Below are 24192 nucleotides of genomic sequence, written 5' to 3' on the forward strand. Positions count from 1 at the left end.
TCTTTGTGGTTGAAAAATTTTCAAGTCTTAAGATGACCCCGTTCTTTGAAAAAGAGGATCTGAATATACTTCAGAATGTAGGCAAACGTGAAGGTTTAATCATTTGCAAACCTGATAAGGTAAAGGTGTTGTACTGCAGGACTACACTGATAAGGTTATTCACATCCTCGTAGACAACACCAGATTTCAGTCTCTCGGTGAACCAAATTTTTTAGAAATTTATAAAAGGGATGATAAAATCAACAGGTTTTTAAGAAAATCGAAAAATGAGGGCATTTTAGATGAAACCACTTATAAAAACTACTTGTAACAGGCTCTTCACTTAGTATTTTACATGGTCTCCCTAAAATAGACAAGGAAGGGGTTCCCATTAGACCTATTACGGGAGCATATAATAGCCCAGCATATTCAATATCTAAATATTTAGTTACTTTACTTAACGAATTTGCTTATAACCAGTTCTCACTGAAAAATGGATACGAGCTCCATGCACAAATAGTTCTACAGGATGGTGATCTGCATGTGACTAGTTATGCTATGGAATCACTTTTTACAAATGTCCTTTAACTGAAACCATTAACATTATTTTAGATAAGATTTTTTGGAAAAACGTGTAATTTTTCGTGGCTTTAGTAGAAAACTCTTTTAAGACGCTTCTTGAGCTTGCTGTGCGAGACTCTACGTTTATTTTTAACGATCAACTCTTCTCGCAGGTCGATGGAGTTGCTATGGGTTCCCCATTGGGAGTTTGGACCTGTCTTTGCTAACATATTTATGTCTTCTTTAAAAGAAATTTTTTTAGCCAACTGCCCAGATGTGTGTAAACCCGCATATTACAGACGGTATGCCGATGACACTTTTGTGTTATTCAAACAACCGTGGCAAAATGAGATGCTCCTAGATCATACCAATAAACAACACCAAAGTATAAAATTTACTATGGAAAATGAAAGTAACAACTCTTTGCCTTTCTTAGACATTTGAGTCAGTAGAGACAATGGTGAATTACCACGTCGGTACATAGAAAAAAAATCTGTACGCAGGAGTCGCCAATAATTTTTATAGTTCATGTTTTAACAATTTTAAATTGAACTCCATTTACACTATAGTTTACAGCGCTATTCGTTACTCTTCGAACTGGTCTCTTTTTCACAACGAGATAGAGTTTTTAGTAAGGTTTTTAACAGAACTCTTATCCAGGAAATATGGTTTATAAAATTATTAACAGGCTGCTTTTATAAAATTTTTAAGCCGACTCCCTCTTACAATGTCTAAAGGAAAAAAAAACGATTCTCTACCATCCCTTTTATCTTAGGTAATAAGTTTATAACTAAACTGAAACACAATTGTGCAAGAATTTGACTGCCTTAATATGCATCTTATCTCTGTCAATCCTCTTAAGATTTGCACATTTTTCAACCACAAAGACAAACTGCCGACCTTCATGATATCCAACATTATTTACAAATTTAAGCGCCGGGGACGTCCCGGTATTATGTTGGTTCTTTGCGAAGGTTGTTGCAGGCGAGATATTGCAGGCACATGGGATATGCTGTAGTTTCAGATCGGGGCAGAGAATTAGCAAACCTGAATTCTCTAACATTAGCAACCATGCTGCCACATGCAAGATTGAAGTTGATAAGAAACACTTTTTTATTATTGGTGGCACAAGCCACAGTAACTACCTCACCACCCTTGAGTCTTTATGCATTAAACGGCTGGTTCTGTCTTCAAACTCCAACGTGTCTGCTGCTCCTCTATTATATCTGGCATAACTGAAGTCTTGGGTAGGTTTTCTGTCCTGGTCATTCGTTCTTCATCCTCCTCCTCCACTCTAACAGGTTGTTAAGTACTGGGTCTATTTCTCACTATACACAATTCTTGTGGTTCTTTTTAAGTAAAGTTAACACTTAAGTTTTATTTTAGTTTTTTATAATTAGCAATTTGATGTTTATAGTAATTTTATTGTGATTTGTAATATTTTAATGAGTTTGTGTTAATTTTACAGATTGAAGATCAACTGAGATAATGTGCAAGCATTTCTTGATTAAACCATGGCTTTTATCAGGTGGAAAAATGAGAATAAACCCAGAAAACTGGAGGAAAGGGTGACGTAAAAACGAAGACTTCATTTGTTTTGTCTGTGCTTGTATGTCTGCTACGGGGTAGGGGTTTGATTTTCAGTTATAAAACTTTCCTTGGCGACATCTAGGCCGTGTGCAAAATTTTGACTGGGCCTGTCAATTGGTTTGGATTTCTATAGTGGACAAACAAATATACAAACATTCTGTTTTATATATTTATATATATATATACATTATATATATATATATATATATATATATATATATATATATATATATATAAATATATATGTTACATACACATACACACAGTATATACTCTCAGCATCCTAATTGGTGTGGATGTCATCCTGTTCTTCAAAACAATTTCAGGTTTTAACGGTAGAAGTACAAGATGTGCCCTAGGGGACAGAAAAATTCTCTATAGTGGTAACGCCTCAGGAAAGTTTCTCCGACTGAATACGGGAAATAAAAGTCTTATGTTTATTATATTCAAAGATCTATTCTCGTTTCTTTGCCCATCAGCACCTTCCCCAAGTGATTAAATTTCCATGATTCTAGAATTTTTTTTTCTTATAATAACAACGATTATCACGAAAACTGGAAAAAGTATGAGTAACCTATCGCGTAATTTAGTAGCCCCTAGTGAGCTTGCCAAAGAATTAGAAAGGCAAAGCATGATTCTCCTCAGAAATCTTTTGTTTGCCAATAAAATGAAATAAAAGATGCTTTCCCGTATATGTATATATATATATATATATATATATATATATATATATATATATATATATATATATATATATATTATATATATATATATATATATATATATATATATAAATTATATATATATATATATATATATATATATATATATATATATATATATATATATATATATATACTGTATATATATATATATATATATATATATATATATATATATATATATATATATATATATATATATATATATATATATATATATATATATATATATATATATATATATATATATATATATATATATATATACTGTATATATATATATATATATATATATATATATATATATATATATATATATATATATATATATATATATATATATATAGTGTATGCAGTATATACTACGATGATGGAGCAGAAGCCTAATATACGGATGGAAAGGCACACGGACAATCAAAAGCATAAAAGCATTTATTGCGGCCGACTGCGTTTCGCAATAATCCATTGCATTTTCAAGGCTGCAATGGCATATATAATATTGTTTAATAAAAAGGAACGTCACTACATAAAATTATAAAGATAAAAACACATTTCTTAAAATACTCTATAAAACAAACCTACCCAGTATGTGTCTAAAAAGTGACTAAACATAAAAAAAATAAAACTGGTAGGAAGTAAAAAGAACAGCAGAACAATTACATTATAAACAGAAGTGTGGAAGACATCTGGGTATTTAACGAGGGAACGAGTGCTTTTATGAAAATTGACTCCAAATTCATAAGCTCGCCCTCGTGTTAGGCTGAGGGTTTTATTTCCAAGTTTTTCTAATCAATCTGCATTTTTCAGATTGCAGAGTGATTTCTTATATTTGATAATTCAGGCCTGGACAATCTGCATCCTGTCCTATAACTGACGCCCTGATGACAGACGCGGACTGTCAGTAGCCGTCTCGTACATCCAACGTAGGTCCCCAACTCGCAGTTGGGACAAGTATATTTATAAATGACGTTAGATGATAAAGATGGACACAGTCTATCTTCAGATCTGAAAAGAGACCCAGGCGTTAGAGGGTTTTTCGGAATAAGCTTAATATTTACAAAAGGAAATTCTTTGCTAATGACCTTTGCAACTTTTTTTGCGGAAATCGTCAGTGAAAAGGAAGGGAAATTTAGCTTAGATTTCTAGTTTGGGAACATTATAAATGACTTGTGGCTCATTAAAATTCACAACCAACTTTCTCAAAATTTTGTAAAAATTTTTCAAAGCAAAAAAATAAAAAACCTGTCAGGAACTTCATATATATGTATATATATATATATATATATATATATATATATATATATATATATATATATATATATATATATATACACATATATATATATATATATATATATATATATATATATATATATATATATATATATATATATATATATATATAATGTGTGTGTGTGTGTGTATATGCGTCTTTAGATATTCGTCTCTCCAGCCCATCTAGGAAGTCAAATTTCATGGCGGCTGGAGGAGACCCCTGCTAGGGGGTACAAAATTAAGTATACTTTAGTTTAACCAGACCACTGAGCTGATTAACAGCTCTCCTAGGGCTGGCCCGAAGGATTAGACTTATTTTACGTGGCTAAGAACCAATTGGTTACCTAGCAACGGGACCTACAGCTTATTGTGGAATCCGAACCACATTACAACGAGAAATGAATTTCTGTCACCAGAAATAAATTTCTCTAATTCTTCATTGGCCGGTCGGAGATTCGAACTCGCGGCCAGCAGAATGCTAGCTGAGAACGGAACCCACTCTCCCAACGAGGAACTGCTAGGGGGTACAGAATGTAGGCTCCCTACCCCAATATTGTATGATACCCCAATATCGTACGATATTGGGGAACAGAAAGCCGTTAGGGCACAAGGACAGGTCATGATAGTAAATGGGCTGCTAGTCTGACCCTTAGTTAGTCTTAACTGTGAGACCTATTTTCCTATGACCTTTGTGCTGGCCTGTAACTTGCTTCTTTCAGGTGTACCACTGCCCTGTGCAGGCTGCGAGAATCAAGGGGGCGATGCCGTGACCTGACTTGCTCTCACTCCCTTCCCTGGCACCAAAGTGCAAGGTCGCTTCACTCTTAACCACACTAACTCTGGTGCTTTTTATCCTACCCCCCTGGCCACGTGTCGGAACTTCTAAAAGAGCGGCCTGAATCCATCTTCTGCAAGCGAGCTCCACGCACATATGCAATAAGGTACGTCCTAAAGTCGCAAGTAACTCCAGTGTTCTTTTCCTTTTCCTGAATTTCTCTCAGTTCTCAGTCTCCAAATTTTCATTCTCCTTAACAAAGTCCCTTTATTTCCCCCATCCTAGCAAGCACATTTTCCCCTCATGGCTTTGTCCAGGCGTGAATTAAGTTTGTCCTATGATAAAAATTAGAGCATTCCCACCATAGTGTTACCATGTGCTAATTAAACCTAATTAATAATTCCCTCCATTGTGAATAATTAGTTTCATGTGAGAGAAAGTCTTTGTGTAAATGAATGCTGGCCTGGAATTTTTTCCAGAATCCTGTTGTCTGGCTCTTTGTGTTCTGCCCCTACCCTTGTGAAACAATTGCATTACAAGACTCAATTCCATCTTGCCATGTGCAAGGACTTCTGCAATCGACAATCCTCAAGGGCCTTGTGTTAGAACCCCTTAAGCATTAATGTTGTGCTAATGAAAAATAATTTTATCAGCCAGTCTCACTTGAAGTGTTTTGTCGTGTCCAATTCTTTGTAGGGCTGTAGCCTATTTAGATTTCTTTATTTGTTATGTGTAGTTATACAGTTTTACGGCACATTGCAGGTGCCTTGATTACTGAACTGCCAGCCTGTCCATATTAATTCTAGTGCAAATCTGCAAATAAATTAATTTGATATAACCGACTGGTTTGAAAGGCGACCTCCCCATTTTCTTTGAATAGATGTAATATCAAAGTAAGTCATACTATTAAATACATTTATTGCTTATGTTCTGAGATCTAGGTGTTGGACCCATAGGCAAAATTTCATTCAAAATTCAGTTTAACTCTCCCAACATAACAATATATGTATATATTAAGTGGGAAACCACTTACAAAGCAAACCCAAATCTCCAAACTGCCTTGCAACCCAAAATAACATAATTTCGTGCTGATACCTAATTGAGGACGGGCGTGAGAAACTCCGCCCCTATGTAGATCTCTCTCCATGCTCCCCTTTTTGGTGCATCTGTTTATCTTTTCTAAAGACCTGGTGACTGCTTGAATTGCCTCTTTTCAGATAAAAGGCGAATGGAGACGAAGCCTGCCGAAAATCCGCCAGAAAGGTTGAGTTCCCCATAAAAACTGGCGAACATGGGTTGCCAGAAGTCACCAGGATTTAGGGAAGATCCCAACGTAGAAAACGAGGTGACTGAACTGCCATCTTGCGATCCCAGTGACCTCTGGGAGGAGCAGGAAAATAAGCCCCCGGGGTCATATAAGGCGAGAAAATGCGGTTGTTGCATGACCTGAATATTTCAGATCACCTACGGGCCAAACAAGGGAAAGGCCCGTGCCAACAAGAATTGTTGGCCTCAACAACAACAAGGTTGTTGCTCTCAGAAGCGCCCTGTTAGCAGACCGACACGCTACCCCTTGCATGCTCCTTATTGAGCTGACCACTCCACGTGGTCACCTTTCGACCACCCAGTCGCATTACCTGTGCATTTTCCCATTAAACGCATCCCTCCAGAATTGGTGAAATTATAAGGTAACGTCCTGACTAGAGGTTTTTTTCAACAGTCATGTATCTTTAATCTTCTAATGCACTCATTTTCTTTTCTGAAGTGCGAGTTATCACACAGACCTGACCCATTTAGCTCAGTGTGAATTTTAATGCAAGCATATCGTACCAGAATCGAGTTATCTTGGCACCCTCCGTGCACCCTCGATTCGCCCGAGATCGTTACAATTATCCCTGTGTAACCGCTGGCATTATCAAATTGCAGACGGTACATCGGCTGTGGAAACATCGACTTGGCTTGTCCTTCTTGCAGTGGAAAGTCCACCGCAATCAATTCTTTAGTATGCCTTTTAAGAGGATTAGTCATAGACTGTTTAATTTTTTAGCAGTGATAGCATAACTAACCAAGTGGCAGCCCCTGTTGTATCTGCCTGTCATTCCCCAGTCGTCCGACTGACGTGTTTAACTGTAAATATATTCCATTTTAAGTAAACCTAATTGTTTATCTGCAACAGTCCCTTGTTGAAGTACGGCCCTCAGCCCAACTATCTTTTCTATTAAGGTTCCTGCCTGACTTAGCAATTGCAGTCAGAATTTCAAGGTTTATTAGTAAGCCCCCTGTTCACGAGCTAGACCCCAGATTGGACCCCTGAACAAGGAATACAGTGAGTAGGCCAGGTAAGAACTTTAAAAATATATATTATATACATATATATATATATATATATATATATATATATATATATATATATTTTGTGTATATATATATATATATATACTCGTATATATAATATATATATGTGTGTGTGTGGGTGCGGGTGTGTTTGTTTGTGTTGAGAAATATTCTGGGATTATGTTTATTCACGATTTGCAGCAGCCGAAGTTTTCTTTTCATTTGCAGTGGCGATATAAAGAATATTTTTCCCCCTTTCACTTGTGGTGCAATGCAGTTGTGCAAAGTCATTAGAGGCGCAAATAAGCCTTTTTTTCGTTTTTGCCTTTTATGTTGTCGGCAAGAGTGTCATTATCATTGTTCAGACACTTGGTCTTTTCTCTTCCCATCGTAGCAAGGAAGTGAGAAAACAGTCTGCGAGTTCACTCGGTAATACTTTTTTATGCATGTATATTACTGAAGCCGGTGTGAAATGCGTGTTCCGTGATTCTTCAATTCTTCGGACTTTTCTTGATATTGATTATGTTAAGAATGTATTTGTTTTCATATTATTTGAATTGCCAGCTCACCTGCATATGATTAGATAACATTCTGTATTTCGGAATGTTTCAGAATACTAATCTTAATTCTTCAAACGCGGTTTTTTTTTATAATTTTTTTTCTATTTTTTGTTGTTACGTAAAATGGTGATCTATAAAAAGGGATGAAAATGTAAAGGTAAAAAATCTGCTTACTACTTTTAAAGATTTTAAAGAAGTAAACACGACTGACAAATTCATGCGTACGTTTATTTTGAACAAAGTATCAGTAACTGTTTTCCAAATCAGTATGCTACAGGTATCAATGCTTATTTGGTCATTGTGGAGGGCTCTTTGGAACCAGGATGGTGATATTTTTTTTAAATAGATGAAGCTGTTAAGCTTCTTCACGAAGTTATGAAGTTTTTAACTTTTGCAGCTCTCAAGATTTTTGTTAAATGAATATGTGGTTATCATGATATGGCAGGAAGATGGATCACGTGATAGGTCTATAATAACCTAACGTATCAACTGCAGAGTCCATCAGTACAGAAATTATATATATATATATATATATATATATATATATATATATATATATATATATATATATATATATACACGTGAATCACATGAATGGTTACAACAAGTTGCAGTCTGCTAGGTTTACAAACAGAGGTTTTAAGAGCATTAACTATATTTCTAATATTTTAAAACATGAAAATAATGTACAAAAAAATTTACCTTCCTCCGGTTATTAAGAAAAGGATTTCTAAGTTTTATAATGTCAGACATTGTTTGTTGGTAGATACACACGTCCATCCCCAAGTAGTGTCTTCAAAAAATAAAATTACTTTACTATTCTTCTATGTTTTTAGCCTTTCGAGTAGCCAAGCATTTGCTTCGTTTCTTTCTCTTATGTTTTCAAGGCACAGCTTCAGATTTGTACCTTATTTGTGTCATCATCACCAGTTATTTGAAAACGGTCCCCCTCAAAACAAGAAGAAAACCACTTAAGCATCCACATTATTTTCGTGTTCGAAAACACGAAAAACTTGAACAAAAACAGTACTCCGCTGATTCTGGTAGTTGTAACGTCAGTTAATGAGCAATCAGTCAAGCATTATGGATGGAAGGTCCAACGGACTTAATGAATACAGACTCTTCCCATTTAGCAGAGTAAGATTTTATACTGTCTTGAATACTTTGTCTTCTTTTTTTATTTTCTTGCGTAAGTTTTGCTCAAAAACCCTCTTATTTTTCCCATTCCTTTTAGCTTGTCTCCCATTCCTACTGAGGAACCTTAATAGTGATTTGGTCGTTTGGTGGCTTCCAACTAATGGGGTATCATTTGGTCTGGAGAAAAAATGTACAACGAAGTTTGCATTAGTGGAAGATTCATTATGGACGTGTTTCAGCTGTCACAGTGTAGTTTGAGACCACCTTTCAGAAAACAACTGCCAAGAAACAAGAGAAGAACGAGAGCATTACTTGTTTTCTCGGCTTTCAGATCAGCTTGATTGTCTTTTTGTCGAGCTGTGAATTTATGGACATAATTCTAATCACCCGTCCGGGCAGCTTCAGATGGCGAAACGCTGGAGCAACGTTATTTATGAGTTTATTGGTTCAGTGCACATTCCTAATCAAACAATCTGAGGACGCCTAAGACAAAGCTTGGTTATTCACTTTAAGAAAAACTGAGGAGTTACCAAAGATATATATTTTGATGAAGAAGATATTAAGTACATTTTGTGCGATCCTGCGATCTGTCAGTCACTTTCAAAACATAATACAATGATCTCAGATTAGAACGTGGGCACCTTCTTATGAAACAGCAATTCCACTAAAAAATAATTTAATAGAATGGATTCAGACTGAAAATAGGCAATCAAAGTTTTGAGGTTCTGAAATAAGTTTTTTTTTTTTAATAAACCTTAATTTGCTCTTCATTAAGAATATGTTAAATTGTAACGCAAAACTTTTGTATTAAATAATTATCTAGATGTGTTTGTCTTTTCGTCAAGTGAGCGAGAGTAGGAGAGAGACCTTTATAGTAACAGAGGTCTCTTAAGAAAGAAAAGTTCTAACAAAAGAATGAGAGGGACTTCGTATGTAAATTTTTTTTGCATCTTTCTTTGCATAATTTTATTTTATTGTTGTTGTAGTATATTATGTCTACGAACTCTCCGAAGATAATAAATGGCTTGTCTTTTGTGTTACTCTGTTTATGTTATGGTCATCATAAACAGAGCCTTTTATAGAGGTGATATATAATCATATATTATATATATATATATATATATTTATATATATATATATATATATATATATATATATTATATATATTATATATATATATACATATATATGTGTGTGTTTGTGAGGATACATACATATATACTGCACATAGTGAGTTTTAAGCCCATGCTTGATATCTTGTTATGTAAAGAATATGAGAGAGAAACGTCATAATCATTTTCTATTTCTAATTCGGCAGTAGCAAACTTTATACTGCCTCGTGTCCTTGCTACAATTTTATGGTCTTTGATCAGACAAATGGGACGGTCGTATTAATAAGAAATCATGACCATTTCTTTGGTATCTGCCGATGAGAAATGTCGCTGAGGAAGATAAATGGCTGATGTATGTTGATTGGATGGCACGATTTCTCCGGATAGTGCCTCTTAACATTTGATTATCGACGAAGTTGGGAGCTGAAGGAGCAGAAAGGATGAATTCCTGGAATAGACCCCAATTACCTAATACACTGGTCCACGGCAAGTTCTTTGGTTTCTGATTTCACAAAACAGGACAAGGGGTGCCTTTCGCTGCCCTTGGCGTTATTGTACTCGAACCTTTCAAATAAATACATCAAGGTTTTTTTTTAATAAATCTAACGTTTTTACATGAAGTTTTTACATGCATACATAAACAAAAATAGAAGTTTTGATTTATATGAATCAGAAAGATCGAGAAGAAAAAAAAAGAGATGACAGAGATATGAAAAAATTTAATATATTCTGCCACAAGTATGGCCAGTGATATTTATATTTTCATATGTTAAGCAAGTTGAATTCAAATCATTGATTTTCTTTAAGGGGTTTCATTCTTGTTCTCTGATTTGTTTTATGCAAATGGTTTTGAGGTAAACAGCCTGATGTCCATATGTAGCCCAGATATGATAAAAGCAACAAATGAAGGAAAGAAGAAAAAATAACACTTCGAAGGAGAGGAGCTTTAAAAAAATAATAAAAATACGAAAAGCGACTGATACTGCGTCCAGTTGATCTTGTTATTTTTCCTATTAAGGGCACAGAGAATGCAACAGCTCATGAATCGTCAGTATCCTGTAAATTTTACGTTTTTACAAGTGTAGCTTTCATTGTAATTCATTTTAGTTTTCTGTAAAAGGAAATTATTGAGAGGGCTATTTGTCTGTCCGTCCACTCCTTTCCTGTCCGCCCTCAGATCTTAAAAACTATTCAGGCTAGAGGGCTGCAAATTGGTGTGTTGATCATCCACCCTGCAATCATCAAACATACCAAATTGCAGCCCTCTAGCCTCAGTAGTTTTTATTTTAAGTTTAAGTTAACCATGATCGTACGTCTGGCACCGCTATAGGTGCCAACAACACAGGTCACCACCAGGCCATGGCTGTACAGAAAACTCGATTGCGCCGAAGAAATTTCGGTGCAGTTTTTACTTGATAGTTTTCTGTAAAAGAAAACTATTGTGCCGGCTTTGTCTGTCCGTCCGCACTTTATTCTGTCCGCACTTTTTTCTGTCGTCACTTTTTCTGTCCGCCCTCAGATCTTAAAAACTACTGAGGCTAGAGGACTGCAATTTGGTATGTTGATCATCCACCCTCCAATCATCAAACATACGAAATTGCAGCCCTCTAGCCTCGATAGTTTTTATTTTATTTAAAGGTTAAATGTAGCCATAGTCGTGCTTCTGGCAACAATATAGGATAGGCCACCACCGGGCCGTGGTTAAAGTTTCATGGGCCGCGGCTTATATAGCATGATACCGAGACCACCGAAGGATAGATCTATTTTCGGTGGCCTTGATTATACGCTGTACAGAAAACTTGATTGCGCTGAAGAAACTTAGGCGTATTTTTTACTTATTTGTTTTTGAGTTTACAATGATCCGAACGCTAATTGTTTACCTGAGATTCCACAAGCTAGATGAATAACATTCCGATTTATCTGTTTCTTAATCAATGACTTCTCACACAATTTTTACGTAACACATTTTAGTTTTCGGTGAAAGAGAACTATTGAGATGGCTCTGTCTGTCCGTCCGCACTATTTCTGGCCGCCTTCGGATCTTGAAAACTATTGAGGCTACAGGGCTGCAAATTGGGAAGTTGATCATCCACCCTCCAATCATCACACATAACAAATTGCAGCCTCAGTAGTTTTTATTTGATTTAAAGTTAAAGTTAGCCATGATCGTGCGTCTGGCAACGTTATAGGACAGGCCACCACCTGGCCGTGGCTGACAGTTTCATGGGTCGCGGCTCATACAGCACTATACGTTGTACAGAAAACTGGATTGCAACGGAGAAACTTCGGCGTATTTTGTACTTGTTTTCACAGTAGGTGGTATGTTTAAGTGCAACAGTCTGCATAGAGGTGAGCCTAGATTCTGGGGCGTTCTTGTGATTTTTGGTGGGTGAGATCTTCAAGATTCTCCTCCTGCGCCTGCTGTTAGCTGACTGCTCTTATCCTTCTGGCATATCAAAAGAATTGCTGCTCCTTCGCACAATGTAGCTTCTTTTGTCTTTCAAGTCGAGTACCGTTGTCGAGGAGTTTTCCCATCATTTATCAACTTTGATTGTTTACAAGGAATAAACTGAAAAATAAGTGTAATAGCCAGCTGATTTCCTACTTCATCATCCTAATATTTTATCAGACCACCAAAGAACACTTAACTTCCCCAGTTTCCACTTTCGTGGATCAAATGAACATTATTCCCTAAAGTGCTGAATGAATGAAAGTGCCATGAGCATTCCCCTTGAATATGAGCCATATCGAGAGATCTATAGTGAGTCATTTAAACACCTTCAAATGATTTTATGTAGCTATTTAGAAGAATTCAAAATTCGTATAGCCTTGCCAAGAGACTTTGTAATGGCATCTGTGCCCTTGTGAACATGGCATCTTCATTAACTTTGACGGTTTTTGTACGGAAAGATAAAGTACAATCGTGTCCTTTCATTTCTGGGGATGAGATCGGATCATTTTAAAGTGGGATGACACTGCTTACATCTCCTGCAACTGACCTCATTCACTGAGATGAAATGAGGCTCCTCGTGGCGGAGTATTTTTTGTAAATGATAAAAAGTTGAATATGTGTCTGAGCAAATAGAAGCTAAGTCCAAATATTTAGGTAAATCAGAAATCTCTTTTTGACGCATCTGAAAAGGGACATTTTACCTTCATCAGTACTTTGGTGTCTACCTTAACAGACTTATGGTAGGCTTTATGATGAAACGTTTCCCTTGAAAGTGTAGCAGACGTCAAATTCCAACCTGCGATTGTACTTTGCAATCACATGCATAACAGGGAGGCATCAGCCTACTGTTCCAAACCTTTACATCAAGACCACTTACACGCTTTTGTTTTCTCTCCAGCGTTCTTGTGATGGTCCTCTGCATGGGGAATGTTCGCAGTCTCAAATACATGAGTACCATACTATTCGTACTCAACACCACCCCTTTCATATAAAAGGAAGAAAACGATCGAACTTTAAATTATTTGAATTTACATGTCCACAGTCAGTGACGAAATCGAACGCAGCAGGCTTTCACGAATTATTATTTCTAAAAAAAGTAGATAAATAAAAAAAAAGTTGATAATGAAAGATAAAACTTATCCTGTAGAGAGGCCTTTTCTTTTTCAGTTTTCCATGCATTACATCAACAAGCTTTAGTATTTTACCGTTCTCCAGCTTGTCATGTGAATGGTACGAGTATAATAATCATCATAGAAACGGGTATCGACATTCATTAGGAAAAATGTTTTTTTTTTTACCATTATTTTGAGCTTTTTGTTACAAATTTTAAGCAGACACATGAACATTGTAATTTTTTTTACTAAAACAAAAGAAACAACCCACATGCATTTTTCGCATATTTGATGAAAACGGCAAAAAATTGCGGTCATTTTTCTTATCAGATTTTACAGTTTTCTGGCAGTTTCACAATAGACTGCGTGTTGAAGGGGTTGAATGCACTTAATTATGTACCCTGAAATGACTCTTGAATATGCATGATTTACATCAGAATGAATGAGTCGTCCAGAAAAATGAAAAAATCCACAGGATCAAGGAGACTGCCATGGCAGGTATCAGCCGAAGTCACAACGTCCTGCAATTAATGATCCTTCGGGGCTGTCGAAAGTTAGGAATTTAAGGTTTCTTGTTATAGCCTTCGCGTCGGAGAGCCAAATGAGGCACCAAATCGGGAGCTTTGACGATCGAGCTAAGCGCCAATAAAAGATCTATTTATAACTTGAGAACAGTTTCATGGTGATGATCTAGCGCACGCCAGCCTTGCTAACTTAGCAAAAGACATAAACACATAATGAAAACCTACCAAAAACATCAATCTTTGTATTTGTGCGTATGCGCCTGCTTGTTCGAGAGAAAGGAAGAGCATTTTCAATTGCAAAAAAATCTTTCGTATTTGAGGTAAATTTGATAAAAAAAAAAAAAAAAAAAATAGCCTAGTTGAAACGACACAAAAAACCTATTATGCAAGTGAAAGAGACGAAAGTCATATGGCATGTAAGTAATGAGAATTCAGTCCTCAAAGTTTTCCAGCTAATATGCTTTCAAATGGCAGCTTTCAAGAAAGGTGTTGAATTGATTTCTGTTGGGCATTCACGACCTGACCATGCTGCAGTAGAATATGTTCTCGACACTTTCGTAACGAATTTAACACATTCAGGATGTCGTTTCCATTCCTGTTGGTCTCATTATTCTTTCCGCCTGTAATGACTTTCAAATATTATAATTATTTTCCGTTTTTCCAAGCTTCCTTCTCTTTTTTCAAATGATTCGTTTGTGAAACAATTGATAATTTAAGGGGACACTGTAAACCTTTATACTGATAGTTAATTTACTGTTGTACATTACAGCTCAAATCTCTATATCAAAGTAGACTGAATGTTTAGGATGTTCCTTGACACTCTGGTTGTTTATCCACAATATTCTCCCCACTCGTAAAATTCCATCGAATAACATAAAACTGGAGTTGGTCAAAGCACACATGACGTTTCCACGTCTATCATCGTAAGATCTTATTACCCATTCAGCTTTTTTATGTTTTACTACTCGTCTAATGACCTTACTCAAATGAAGGTCTTAAGTGAGCTCCGTTGATGACCTTAGATGATATCTTTTAGGGTCGTAAAATATGATAGCAAGCTACTTTTCTAACACGGATTTCTGCGAGACCCATCCTGACCTCAAGTCATGCTTACGATCTAGATTCTTTCTTGATGTTGCAGTATATTTTTTAATTCTTCTAAACGATCTGGATTCTTTCGTAGTATTACATTACTAAGACCGCATTACATTAAGGAACAAATCGAAAGGTAGATCCCGACTTTTGAACAGAAAGAGCTATGTTTGAGTTATTAGGAAATGACTTTCGTAATTCCTCTCAGAAATTCACAGAATCCTCTCGGATTCATCTTTTGTCTTCAGGGATTTGTAAACTAATTTTCCTTGTTTATTCTTTATTTTATTTCACCATGGTTGAGAAAAGGATTACAGCTTTTTATCCTGCGTTAAAGCCAATGGAAACAAGAAAGTAAACAAATTTTCGTAATCTTGGTTTGGGCTCGATAACAAAGCAACATCGAAACTCACAAAATAATTTTATATTCTCTCTCTCTCTCTCTCTCTCTCTCTCTCTCTCTCTCTCTCTCTCTCTCTCTCTCTCATAGCTGAAGCTTCTGACACTTTAGTAAGAGCTAGTTGTGTGAACCATCTTTGGTATGCAACACGAGTCAGGCGTCCTCATCCCAAACTCGAGTCAATTATCTTGACGGCTTCTTCACACCTCCGTTGTGTAGACTTTGGAGTTTCTTGGAATTTTTCACGTCTCGAAAATCCTATGATCGGTCGTCTTTTCTTGGTAGAGAATTTGTCACACGAGGGGAAAACCTCTGCCAGCATTTTTCACTGTAATGGAAAAGATAGCCGATTCAGTGTTGCTCTGTACAGAGAACTTTATTGCAGTGACTTTATAATCTACAGCAGAATAGAGTTGTGAATGAGAGATTAGAAAGAGAGGTTCATGTAAACGCACAAATATGTGTGTATATATATATATATATATATATGTGTATATATATATACATATATATATATATATATATATATATATATATATATATATATATATATATATATATATATATATATATTATATATATATATATATATATATATATATATATATATATATATATATATATATATATATATAATACTGAGTCTTAGAAAAATATTCTCTGTAAAGATTGCTTAAAAATGGATGGAATATTATTTGGCTATTTTAACAGAAAAAATCACACCTCATGGAAAAATATTTCAGCTAGTCATCACCGCTTTTAGGACTGCTTTTGACGATGGTAATGTATACAAGAATCAGTCACTTTTTCCAGCTAACATATAAATACATACATATATATATATATATATATATATATATATATATATATATATATATATATATATATATATATATATATATATATATATATATATATATATATATATATATATATATATATATATATATATATATATAGTTCCAAACTATTGTACACAAATGCACACACATATAAATATCTATATCATATATATATATATATATATATATATATATATATATATATATATATATATATATATATATATATATATATATACATATATACATATATACATATACATATATATATATATATATATATATGTGTGTGTGTGTATATATATATATATATATATATATATATATATATATATATATATATATATATATATATATGTATGTATGTATTTGTATGTTAGTTGGAAAAAGCGACTGATTCTAGTGTTCATTACTATCGTCAAAAGCAGTCCTAAAAGAAGTGATGACATTAACTGAAATATTTTTCCTGGAGGTGTGATTTTTTTTCTGTTAAAATAGCCAAATAATATTCCAAGTCATTTTTAAGCAATCTTTGTAGAGAATATTTTTATAAGACTCAGTATTATGTTAATCTAAACACATAATGAAGACACATTATGTTTCAAAACAAGACGAAACCATCTATGTTCAAATCCTTGTAAAATCATCATTCAATAATTTTTTTGTTTATTCGTTCGAAATTCATTAGGCAAGTTTTACACATCCAGATTCTCTCATATTTAACAAACATATCAAGTAACTTTTTTCTTACTGACTTAATGATAATTCCATAGGAAAGTTTCAGATATGATGCCAGTATAAAATTACTGAGAGGAAAGCTGCTTCTAGGTCTTGAACCAGCAAGGTATCATGGTTGCATTGGATTTTTTAATGTTCCTGATGTGCACAGGAAAATTATGTGATAGATGGCTAAGGTCGACAACTATTGGTAGTATAATGCCTACCAAAAACTCTGTGAACCTAAAATGGTCTGTAATTCGGGCGGCATTTTGCATTTTTTTTTTTTAGGACATTTCCTTTAGGTTGACCTAGCCATCTGATAATGGTAGATCTTGTATAGCCATGCTTCACATGGCTGTGAGTCACCAACATCACCTGGACCACGTGGTCCCAGCCACCCACAGCATTGTTACTGTAAGCACTTTTCCTTCTTCACCTTGTATCGAAAGCAGATTAGATCTCAGTGATAAATGAGTGTACTCTGTACATCTCGTGTGTAACTTATCTTTATATTGGTAACCCCTTGGAGCAAGTTGATAGACAACATGGTTCTCAGCTATGCCCTACCTAACAGCAACCAACTGCTAATTGGCTAATTACGACACTTAATGGTGGCTTTCTTTCCCTTGAAAGTTCTTAGTTGTGCTCCAAATCAGTAGACAAAAAGCATTTTACTCACACTATACCCACGAAAACTAACACACTGATTACAGCCATGCCTACCGAAGCATAGCCACTAACGGTCCTGGCTAGCTCCCCACCGAGAGCAGTAAAAAGACTCTTTCAACATCATGATAGACATAAAACTCAATTTTTACAACTAAAGGGCTAAATATGGCCAAATTTACTACTTATAAATAATACCATTTAGGTTAAAGTATATATAGGATTAAAAAAAAAAAAAGTTAAAATTTGTCCATGGTTAATCCATGACAGCTGACCCAACTGTCTAGTTCCAGAGAGAAGAGATACAGTTCCACTTCTAAAATGTCCCAAGCTTGACAAAAAGGCAGAGTTGTCCTAATTAAGGAGTTCTCTTTGCCATTGCCCACCTGTGCCAGACAGACCATCAATCTCCTCAACATGCCATTGGGGGACACATCAGTGAGGACATCCTGGGATGAGCTTGAGCGATTTTTCACCTTACCAGAACTTGACGTAGAAGGTAAACCGGACGGCCAAGCTTTGCCAGGGAGACTTGGCTACCACATCTGCCACACAACATCCACACCTCCCTGTCCACTGCTCATTGCAGGCCTCCTGGAGAAGGCAGACGAGCTGCTGGAGGAATCCAAAGCCTCACAACACACAGCCCCCACCATCTGTAAGACCAGGGACAACCCAGGAAAATGACAACTACATACGAGCAAACACTATAGAGAGACATCTGTAAAAGTCATAGCAAAAGCTACACCCCCAGCCACCTGCACGCCCCCAGCTATGTGTACTTTGCTTCTGTCACAATACACTGGAAAGGTAGCCAGTGACTGTGGCCCTGTCTGCATCTGCACAAAACAAGACAGAAAGATGGTCATCCACAGAAAATTATAGTAGGTATCACTGTCACAACCCTGACAGATGTCTGCCACACAAACGTTGCTGATCAGACCTCCAGCTGAGGGTTCATGATGTATATGGGAACATTCAGATCAATAGTACCCATATTGAAAGACAACTGCTGATGCCCACAAGACACCCTAATGGCTGCCAACAGCCACCATGTAACATCATATGGCCATTGAAACTGTGTCCTCTACCTGATGGAAGGAAAGTAAAGGTGATATTTCAAGTTTCCAACACTCGGCCAAGAGATATTAGGCCAATGGAAACTTCACTGACAGACATCTGACTGGATGGACATTTCACTTCTGACTTAGAGGATATTTTGCAACTGATATTTGGCCAGACAGGCATTCAGGCAAATACATGAACAGGTAATTGACCAAACACTGGTCAGTTTACTGCTTTGGTCAGAATGTTAGCAAACTTGTCTGAACTCTGAGGCAGTCGCTCCTTGGAGGTTGTAAAAGTAAGGTGATGTTTTTCAGCACCTTGTTTTGGTGTGTTTTAGCTTGTTTTACATTAATGTGCTGTGTCATTCTCATTAGTATTTCATGTTTACAGTTAGCCATTAAAAGACAAACATAACTTGTTCCAAAAAGTTGTTTGACTTTTTATGCTTTGTGTATTATCACCTATGCTAATTTTAAGTAATTTTAATAAGCAGCATTTAACCTTTCGGGAGCATGGTCTTGCCTATCTTGAATAAAAAAAAAAAGCTTTTAAGATCATGGAATTCACACTAATAACCCAAGGGCAAGCAGCATTGATAAATGAAAAGACATTGTAACATGTTGGCAGTGTGAACACAAAGGAAGTTGTGGTGGATTTTACTGAGGGAGGAGCAAGTCATCACTCACTTCTGCCTGATGCTGGTCATAGAATGACCAGACATTAAACACAACACCAAATTCTGTAATCGAGAAATATGAGAAGTATCTCAGAACCAACTCCTTTAGAGCAGTCATCCACAATATTTAAACATTTATGGAGTAAATTTTTAAATAAAAATGGTTGCATAGAAAGTGTGGCAGCTGATACTTCAAGATAAATTGGATGTCATTAAATGAGCATGTTTCAGCAGAGCATGGTAGGAGAGATTGCATGATGCACTGCCCAATAGAAGCAAAAAACACCCATCCCACCAAAATAATGTTTAGAGAACCCATCTGCATAGCACATGAATTCTTCCCTATCAGTGATTTCATTCACCCAGATGAAGAATTGGAAAGACTTCAAAAATTCCTAAGAAGATTTTGACCATATGTCTAAATGTACAGACTCCAAAAAACTATTCATTCCAAACCAGTTAAGCAAATGCCATTTCACATTCATTGGAAATGATGCCTGCAATCTTCCCCTGACTCTGACATACAGCAGCGTATACCCAGCCATAAAAGTAAAAACAGTCTTTAAATTGCTCAGGCACAGCAGCAAGGACTGGGTGTCAAACTGGCCTACCTGGGGGATGAGGATTTTACCCTCATCGCCTTCTCCAGATTCAGGCAGCAAATCCATCTGCTGCCTACAAGCCTACAACAGAGAATGATTAGTGTTATTGACAACCAACAACAACAAAAAAAAAACATATACTGACTAAATACTTTACTCAGTGGTACACATTTATGGATCTATTGAAACCAAACAGTGAAGATGTATATGTTACAGGGAAGTAGTCTAAATTGTGATTTCATGAAATCATTGAAAATGTCAGTAACTTCCTGCAATTACTATTTTGCTCAGGTGCTTCGTGTAATCCCAGGAATTCCTAGAAATCCCTAAACTGTTGGTGCTATATCACATTAATTTATTTATACTGACCAGCGAACCAGTGAACAGCTTAAGGCTAATCAACCAGTGTGTAAGCTGCATACTGGGATGGTGGAGGGAACAGGACAGAGGTCAATCCATTGTTAGCTTGCTTCCCTCCAGCATATCTGTATCCATTGCAGTAGAAAAATTCACTCAGGAGCTGTTGGAATAGTATGCTACTGTGACATCATTGACACTATTAAATCTGCAGCTGCTAGAATCCACAAGACGAGCAAGAATGACTACTACTTATGGTTCAGATAAGATGCCCTGCTTTTTGGTGACATTTAAATATTGAATAGAAAGTGCAACAGCCACAGCAAACCCCCACTGGACTTCCTGACACTTGAAGATACGTTGGATGTTTTAAATGAGCGTGTGTTTAAGCCGAGCATGGTAGGAGAGACTGTATGGTGAAGTGAATGTTACAAACACTGCATTTGAATTTTTCAAACCCTGTGCAAAAAATGCCAAAAAAAGAGAAAGGGGCCCCATGATGTTTAAATCACCACTTAACTCAAAGTTGTTTGGCCTGATCTCTCCACTGTTCATAGTAAACTGCACCATCCTTAGAATCAAGGCTCTGTGGAACCCACTAACAATGGCCCAAGGACATGCTAATACATGGCTAGCAGACCAAGTACTCAGCAGGCATCAAATTCATGCAATTTCAGAATATCTTGGCTCATCGTTTAGGGATAAAGTGCTCTCCAAAATCTGCTTTGTTTGGCAGTGAGGCTCATGTTAGCTTTACCACAAGAAATCACCTCAAGACTAGAGAGTGAAATGATCTCTTAGCTGCCATGGGAAAAATTTACCAAAACTTATCAGTCAGGTGCTGCCAGTGATTTTGTTGCTGTGCCTGATGTTGCATCTACTGAAGTCAATAATACTCGGATAGACTGTGTCCTCCCAGTAATGCAGCTAACCTGGATGAATTTGTAACTGATTTTGGGACGTCTATTGGTGATTTTGTCACAGACTTTGTAGGTTAGGTTAAAAGTATGCCTGCCTAAATTACACAGATTAAGGAATTTCATTGCACAGCATCTCAGACAGAATCTGTTCAAACAAAGTCTTCTTAAGCTGAAAGCTGGCGAAGTAGAAGACAGTGTACCCTAGCTGGCGAACTAGAAGACAATGTAGTAATGCCTATTCAGTAGTCAATTTTGGTGCTCCAGGGGAGCCCATATAATGTTCTTGGTCTTATCACTAGGAGAGGGTTTTTACAGCACTGCTGTGAAAACTGGGATTTCATGTGATCAGTGCTGAAGAAATCAGTTAACTGTGGGCCTTCATTGTCTTCAGCCAGAGAATGCAAATTTGGAACGAAAGGTGCCATCAACCAGTCAGCTTCAGGCAGACAGGGTTTCAAGAAGTGTAATTACGCTGAACCCAAGCAGGGACAAACAAACAAGTGTAAATGTTTCAAGGGATTGCTGAAATGCACTTTACATATTCAGGGTGCTTGTACATGTGCAGACAAGTGACTAAGTTGGTTGACTATGTTTTCATTTCTTTCATTTCAGTTAGATCTGGATGTATGGATAAATGAATGTGATGAATGCAATATCTTTCTTTGAAAAGCTTCATGTCAGTAAAAAAATTAATTCCATGGACCTTCAAAGCAGGGATGTTATGAAATCACTAGGAATTCTAGGATTTATGTGAAGCCCCCAAGTGAAACAGTAATCACATGAACTTACTGAAGTTTTCAGTGATTTCATGAAATCTGTGGTGCACTGCACTACTACCCTGTAACATTTAGGTATCTAACAATACAAGTGATAAATACATATACTTATGATAAGACGTTCAGTGAAAATGACTTAGAATTACATTATTATTTCTGAATAACTGCATGCAGTTTTCAGTTAAATTGTCGTATGTATATTTTTGTTCACCACCATTTTTTTTATTGTATTCATCAATGTTTATCTGAACATCATTTTTTTATTCCTTTTGAATCATTATGTATATCTTTTTGTTGTCTCCTTGTGCTGGTATTTTGTGCATTAATATTTATCTCCATACACTGCCTTATTTTGAATATTTATTAAAATGTCTTCACATTTTTCGTTAGTGGTTACGCAAATATAATTTTCATCTGGGATAATATGCATGTACCTCTATCCATTTCCATTTCTTGTATACCATCACTTTTAGCCTACTATACATTGCATTTGCCATCATCTCTCGTGACTATGCACCATATCATCACGAGAGCACACACATCTTAGTAATGATATGGAACGGTCGCACGTGTCTTTGTCAAAACAACAATGATTCCTTTTTTTTTTTTTTTTTAAGACCATTCGTATTCTGTGACTTACCGCCACATCCATCGAAGTAAAATGTAGAACAGTCACATATTTATTTTTATCACTGTTATTATTTTTCTCATATGTATTGGCACATTACAGAATCAGGCATATAGAATTATAAAACTTCCCACGTGGCATGGAAGCACATGCCATAACTCGCATATATTCAGATTTCAAGGGGTTTTTTTTCGAGTAGGGGAGCCCTGTGAGGGCCTCGCTCCACTGCTGCAATTAGCCGCCAAGGGCGGCAGCCATCACGGAGCAATAACGCGACCACGTGGCAACTCACTGGTAACTCACCACGTGGTGGTGAGTTACCAATAACAGCTGAACCAAGTAGCCCCATTGTTATTGTTGCACGTTCTCGTCCACGTGGCATATCAAAACCAGTTCAGATATCAGTAATAAATCACAATGCTGTGGGCATCCCTTGTATGACACACTCATTGGAGGCCGTTTTTCAAAAGACTTGCTTTATATACCGGTTGAAGCAAGTAGTTTTTGCTGTTTCTTGTTTCTCCTGATTAGTGGTTTCGCATTTTGACGCTGTTGCATGTAAACTAGAATCCACAAAATCAGTTACGAGAAATTAACGACTGATAATTAAAATGTGCATTATGCAGAACTATCAATTAGGTATCTGGGGAAGTGAAACGCTTTGGACAACTTTTAATCTTTCTTCGTGCGGGTACAACATGGGCACTGCGATGTTTCATGATTTTTATTTATTTATATTGTTTTATCACCAAGAAACTCTTTCCGTATTTCGACTGCTCGCAGTTAATGATACGGTCGGCAAATCCAATGTATATTCATGTTATCACCCGACACTAACAAACAAAATTTTATACGAAAGAAAATTTCGCAGACAGGTCTTTTGAACTGAAGTGCATCCGTGTCTGCACTGTCATTTTCTTTATCAAGATGGGCACTCGAGTGGATTAATAATCATTTCCTGTACACCCAGTATTGATAATTGATTGATACCACCGAGGAGATAGCCTTGAAGGAACGATGTCAACTTCAGATATTTGAAATACAAATTCACCATTCCACAAGTGTGTTTGACGGTAAACGGCTATATTTTCATTTATTTCCTACCTATCGTTGGTCGCAATTAAGCATTAAGCATTAAGTTATAAAATAAGGTAAAAAGATTTATAACCTTGTCCAGGGTGTAAGATGGGACAGTCATGACGTATGGGATTCCTATTCTATACAGTATTGTTAATCGCAACTTCCCCAGCGTTTACTCCTCTCAGTGATCGAGAATAGAAGCGGATTCTAAGCTTTACTTTTGTGAATCCAA

At 36.2% G+C, this 24192-nt stretch overlaps 1 protein-coding gene across 1 annotated transcript in view; it reads right to left on the minus strand.

The window, feature by feature from the left end:
* Window positions 1–4748, minus strand: part of LOC136838959 (uncharacterized) — a 15810-nt gene extending 11062 nt beyond the window's left edge. The window contains exons 1-2 of the mRNA XM_067104652.1: window positions 4627–4748; window positions 3724–3857 (exon numbers count right to left, since the gene is read on the minus strand). Coding sequence (XP_066960753.1) covers window positions 3724–3857; window positions 4627–4748 — 256 coding nt within the window. The remainder of the gene's footprint in view (window positions 1–3723; window positions 3858–4626) is intronic.
* Between the last annotated feature and the right edge of the window lie 19444 nt (window positions 4749–24192).

This window comes from Macrobrachium rosenbergii, chromosome 5 (genome assembly GCF_040412425.1).
Source record: "Macrobrachium rosenbergii isolate ZJJX-2024 chromosome 5, ASM4041242v1, whole genome shotgun sequence".
NCBI classification, from domain to species: domain Eukaryota; kingdom Metazoa; phylum Arthropoda; class Malacostraca; order Decapoda; family Palaemonidae; genus Macrobrachium; species Macrobrachium rosenbergii.